Source organism: Eleutherodactylus coqui, chromosome 3 (assembly GCF_035609145.1).
Source record: "Eleutherodactylus coqui strain aEleCoq1 chromosome 3, aEleCoq1.hap1, whole genome shotgun sequence".
Classification (NCBI taxonomy): Eukaryota; Metazoa; Chordata; class Amphibia; order Anura; family Eleutherodactylidae; genus Eleutherodactylus; species Eleutherodactylus coqui.
In genome coordinates, this window is record NC_089839.1 from 81790311 (window position 1) to 81796310 (window position 6000).

Consider the following 6000-nt stretch of genomic DNA (forward strand, 5'->3'; position numbering starts at 1 on the left):
CGGCACCACGTGACTGCACAGCGTGCACCAATCAGGTGGCTCTAGTCAGGCTGCTTAACCTAAGCAGAAAGTGCTAATATGCTGCCGGGAGATGACCCCCCGATGTCAACAACAACAGAAGACAAGGTAAGTATTATCTTTTTATGCTTTAGCAGCCATTAACCCATGGGTTCCCTGGGTCCATTAGGCACACCAGGGAACAATGGCTGCTAAAGCATAAAAACATTATTCATGTCAGAACCCCTTTAAGGTAATAGCCTGGGTTGCATGTAAGAAACTGCAAAAATGCATTGTGTACACTGGCATAACTATAGGGGTTGCAGGGGTCCCAATTGTGACCCAGCCTCTAAGCCAGAGGGGCCCAGAGGCCTGATTGCAATGTTTAATGCTACACATAGTTCCTCTACGTGGCACACCAGACGCAAGCACTGCACAGCTTCTTCTGCACGGTGATTGATAGTCAGAACTTCCTCCCTGGCCTCGGCTCAATCTCTTCCCTTCTGATGTTGTTCCCTCCACTCACGCTGCTGGAGGGAAAGGGACTGAGCCAGGGCCAGGGAAGAAGTTCTGACTATCAATCACTGTGCAGAAGAAGCTGTCTAGTACCTGCACCACATGGAGGAGCGATAAACAGTGCAGTCAGATAGGCAAGAAGCATCATGTGTGACGAAGGGGGAGGAATTTAAGGAGCATTTTGTTTGATGGGGGACAAAAGCAACATTCTGTGTAACAAGGGAATATGGAGAACCATGAAGGGGCATCCTGTGTGATGAGGGAGGAAGGGGAGAACCATAAGGGGCATTTTGTGTGACAAGGAAGGTGGACAGAACCATGAAAGAGCATCCTGTGTGATGATGGGGCAGGGAAGAGAATGAGAAGCTGTTTGCGAGGAGGGGAACTACAAGGGCATTCTGTGTGATGGGGAGCGGCAGAACCATAAGGCCCGCTGTCCAAGGCCGAGGCAGAATATAGCCAGTGATATTCCGCCATGTGGGACGAGGGGGGAGCGCTGACAGGTCTCAGTGGTGAGCCTATCTAACAGATAGGCTGACTGCGGCGAATCGCGAGAAATCGCGGCATGCCGTGTTTTAAATCCCACGAGTGGAGAATCGCTATGATTCTCCACTCACGGACACCAGCAATGCGCTTTCCATAGCAACCCTATAGAAAGGTTCACGCAGCGTGATCTGACGGGGATCTATCACCAGTGGATCATCGCGCATGGACTGGCAGCCTATGGGGTTTCAGCAGTCTGTGTAAAGAAAAAAAAAATCATGGGGAGCATTTTGTGTGAGTAGAGAGAAGTCTGTGTGAAATTACTTATTAGAAGTTAAAGCTGCTTGGCATTATTAAAGGGGTTGTCCCGCGAAAGCAAGTGGGGTTATACACTTCTGTATGGCCATATTAATGCACTTTGTAATGTACATTGTGCATTAATTATGAGCCATACAGAAGTTATTCACTTACCTGTTCCGTTGCTAGCGTCCTCGTCTCCATGGTGCCGTCTAATCTTCAGCGTCTAATCGCCGGATTAGACGCGCTTGCGCAGTCCTGTCTTCTGTCTTCTGAATGGGGCCGCTCGTGCCAGAGAGCGGCTCCTCGTAGCTCCGCCCCGTCACGTGTGCCGATTCCAGCCAATCAGGAGGCTGGAATCGGCAATGGACCGCACAGAAGACCTGCGGTCCACCGAGGGTGAAGATCCCGGCGGCCATCTTCACAAGGTAAGTAAGAAGTCACCGGAGCGCGGGGATTCGGGTAAGTACTACCCGTTTTTTTTTTTTATCCCTGCATCGGGTTTGTCTCGCGCCGAACGGGGGGGCTATTGAAAAAAAAAAAAAACGTTTTGGCGCGGGACAACCCCTTTAATCAAATTTGACGTCACCCATGATCACTGAAGGTAACTGCACAGTAATCGCTATCACTGTGTAGAACTAGTATCTGACCATTTTATATGCTAAGTTCACTATTAAAAGTCCACTAGGGCCAAGCTGCTTCATCTTAGCCTAAGGCCTAATGCACACGGCTGTGACAGGCTCCGCAAGCGGAAAACCACAGCGGAGTCCAACACTGCCCCCCCCCCCCAAAGACCCCATACTTACCTCCTGATCCGCTGTGCTACAGCGGAAGTGTAGCATGATGGTCGGCTTCCATTGACTACAATGGAAGCCATCCGTGCGTAGTCCCGCGGCAAATAGAACATGCCGCGGGTAATTTCACGCTGCAGAATTCCATGGTGGAATTCCACAATGTGAGCATTAAGCTATCAGGTTCAATAGAACCTAATAGCTGCGGGGCAATGCCGTGGATTTCTGCCACGTAGAACGCGGTGGAAACGCGGCCTTGTGCATTAGGCCTAACATGTTACGAAAGTTATCTGATGTTGTTTTCAATGTTTAGATACAGTATATTTTTTGCAAAACATGTCTCGAGGCTTGTGCTGCATCGATGAATCACTTAAGGGCTAATGCCCATGGACGAATTTCGCAGCTATTAGGTTCTATTGAAATAAATAGCACAATGTGCACAGTACGGAATTCCACCGCGGAATTCCGCAGCGTGAAATAACCTGCAGCATGTCCTATTTGCCGCTGGAATACGCGCGGCTGGCTTCCATTGTAGTCAATGGAAGCCGGCCATCACGCTATACTTCCTCTGTAGCACCGCCGGCCGCTTCATCCGACGCTGCCGGAGCGTCATGTGCTGTACTGCACATGCGCGCCGATCCTCCATGCGGGACGCAGACGGAAGATCCGGAGTGGTAAGTATGGAGGTTGGGGGGGGGGTGCGCCGTGGCCCAGGTCGGATCTTGCCCGCGAAATATCACAGTGGAATCATGAGCAGCACATGACGCACCAGCGCTAGGCTGTGATGTGGTTTTTCAGAGTACTTCTGCTTTGCTCACTGTGGAATTATGGCAGGACGGGCAGCTTCCATTGATTGCAATGGAAGCCATTCACGCGATTTTCCACAAAGAATAGAAAAACCTGCGATTCTCCCCTGCAGTTGATTTCCGCTCGTGGGCAGGAGAGAATAATTTACCACAGCGTGTCTATGGACGGACATTGCTGTGGAATTTGCGGCGGGTGTCTGACCGCGAATTCCGCAGCGATAATCCGTCCGTGGGCATTCGGCCTAAAAGGCTAAAAATGATGGGAAAGACACATGAGCTGAAGTAGCAGGGGACTGAAGGGGGGGGGGGCAGCTAAGATGAACTTTTGCACACTGGTCTTTATGCATACTATTAAAATATACAAGCCTCTAAAATAACTTCATAAGACTATAAAACGCACACCGCATATCAATGGCCTCTCATCACTGAACTGCAGTAGATCATAGTAAACATGGTATTGTGTAGTATAAATGCAGGAGCACTGGATGTCCCTGGGAATAAGACAACAGAGTGGCACGGGAGCACCAGATCTATGTACATTGGCACAAGCTGGGTTATGGACTGCAGGCTGGATCACATTCTGAGACTTCATGCATGTGCACCACTTTAACAAAGCAGCACTCAGCTAAAAAGGGCGCAGCAGGCACAGCATGTTCGCCACACCCTTCCATGCCCCCTAGCATGATGCACAAAAACAGATAATAGTGTTGCATAATAGACAGTAAATTACAGACACTCCATTCCAGCACTCCGTAACCAGCCATTGTTCACATCATTAACACTTTGATACTTGTGACCCAATCTGATCCACACGTTCATAATAGGAAGTGAATATAGGACAAGTTTCATGATGGAAAAGTAAAGTAGTTATTATTTGTCCTTGGCTCGAGTTCCTAAAAACACTTGTTTCTAGCTGCATGACGTTCAGCCAGTATTGCTGCGGGCAGGCATGACACATACATCATACTCTACACGTGACACAAGCAGAACTTTCCCAGGAATTACGTTTTTCGCTGAAGCAGACGCACCCACTTATATGGCCGTAACCAATCGGCTGCATGATCTGAGCCCATCCTTCTTCTCTGAGGCAGCACAAGCAGAGTCCCTGTTATACAGGCCAAGACATACTCAAGACACTTGTAACCCTTTCAGCTCCTACACACATAATAAGATAGCCATCCCCGAGTAACCGAAAGCGTCCAGCCTATTGCTATTTATCCACATAGAAATGGATATATGGAGATACTCCAATAATGCTGCAGCTGTGATAATGAAGAATATACCAGGAAGCATCCCTTCATCATAGGGTTAAGGCATAACTTGTAGAATATGGAACAAAGCTGCAGAAAAGTGAAACTTTGTCTTCGTCAGCAAAGTTTTAGACAGCTGCAGACACAACAGTGAAGCAGAAGTATTGCTTCATGTAGTTACACTGTTAATATATTCCATATGGGAGGACTTTCTGAGCTCATGCAAAGCATTATTAGCTTTAAAGGGTATGGAAATATATGCTAAGGTTAATATAACATATTCTGCTAAGATTGAACCTTATAAAAGTTAAATAATATTTGCAAACCCCCCACCCCCCCACCCCCATTATATTATTTTCTTTCCTATCCCATTTTAGAGGGAACACTGTTACTGTTGCATTCTGAAAGTTTATTATGATACTTTTTAGACATTGTATTGCCCAGGCTTGATATTATATATTACATTATTACCATTTACGCCCAAAATCTGGGTAGAACACTCACCGGATACATTCAGCTGCCCACCAAGGAACCATTTTACCCGGCCTTGGCTGAAGTCACACTCTTTAACTTTCTGATGCGGTTTTACCCAGGTCAGCCTTTCTCTGGCAAGAACACCCCAAAAGGTCTCAGGGTCTTCATGTGAGAATCGCAGGAGATCCTGAAAGGTCTGTACGTTGGGTAAGGAAGTTGATTCTGGCATATATGAATGGACATCCCACTGGGATCCTGGAGCTGTGTGGGATGGTTGTACCTTCTGTTTCTGGTATGAGGCACAGTATCTCACCCCATGTCTTCTCCAGGGACAGATTCTTGCAGGTCCCTGATGCTTGGTGAGTAGTTGATGCAAAAGTAGTCTGCTTGTTAGATTTGCTGCCATGTTGATTAGAAAAATGAAAAAGGAGGTATTATAAGAGCACCGCAATACTAGAAAAGGGACGATTAAAAAGTTGCAACAGGTTCCCAGATGGAAGAGTTGCTGTGCTGATGATAACTGCAACTGCAAAACCATCTGCTGTAGCTACGCTGATAGAGTTACACGAGCCGAGAGCTCCTCCTTATTTCACATCCAGGAAATGTAAATGAAACTTTTTCTGCTCCTCTTCTGCAGTTCATTGCCCTTTGTATAAGCCATGTGCATTTGTTGAGAATCTTCAGAGTTTTTCTGGCAGGCTGGGCTCCTGATTCCTGCCATGGGTCTTCCTCTTTATAGACAGATGCCTCAGTAGTAGTATTCTTTATCACAGCTTCTTGCTTACAAATAAAAATCTGCCTACGACACACGGATACAATGTAGTTTTCTGAAGAAAAAAGCATTTACATGGATTTATAATCCACCTACATGAACAATGTAATCTATTGTTTATCATCTGAAAATGGATTGTCGGGCTTGGACAATTTTTTTTGATGTTATGGATTTCCCAAAATGAAGCTGATTTTAGGGTATCTCTCCTGTACCTCTTTATGTATCTGATCTGACGCAGAGGTGTTTTCTGCTGAATTCATATAAAATCAGACAACACAAAATTACAGTATATTTGCATATAAATGACCCTTCGGACATATTCCAGATGCAATGCGCAATAAACATTGAAAGAACTTTTTAAGTATCATATATACACTGAATAGTCACTTTATTGGAGACCACCTTTGCCCTCCAGTACTGCAGTAATTAGAAGTTTTACTTCTTTCTTTGTCATCCACATGTGTTGTTGAATATGTGTTGTGCAACATTTTTGCCCTATGCATGAGGCTTTTTTTGCATGCATTGGCATATTGCGCTGTAGTTTTTCTGCCCGCAGGGCATGTTTATTTGCGACCGGAAAGCATACACACTGATTGAAATGACTATATTTTCTT

The 6000-nt window shown here is 46.2% G+C and overlaps 1 protein-coding gene across 1 annotated transcript in view; it reads right to left on the minus strand.

Annotated features, from left to right (window-relative positions):
- Positions 1-5161, minus strand: part of ACSS1 (acyl-CoA synthetase short chain family member 1) — a 72293-nt gene extending 67132 nt beyond the window's left edge. The window contains exon 1 of the mRNA XM_066595793.1: positions 4645-5161. Coding sequence (XP_066451890.1) covers positions 4645-5152 — 508 coding nt within the window. The 5' untranslated portion in view covers positions 5153-5161. The remainder of the gene's footprint in view (positions 1-4644) is intronic.
- Positions 5162-6000: the final 839 nt, after the last annotated feature.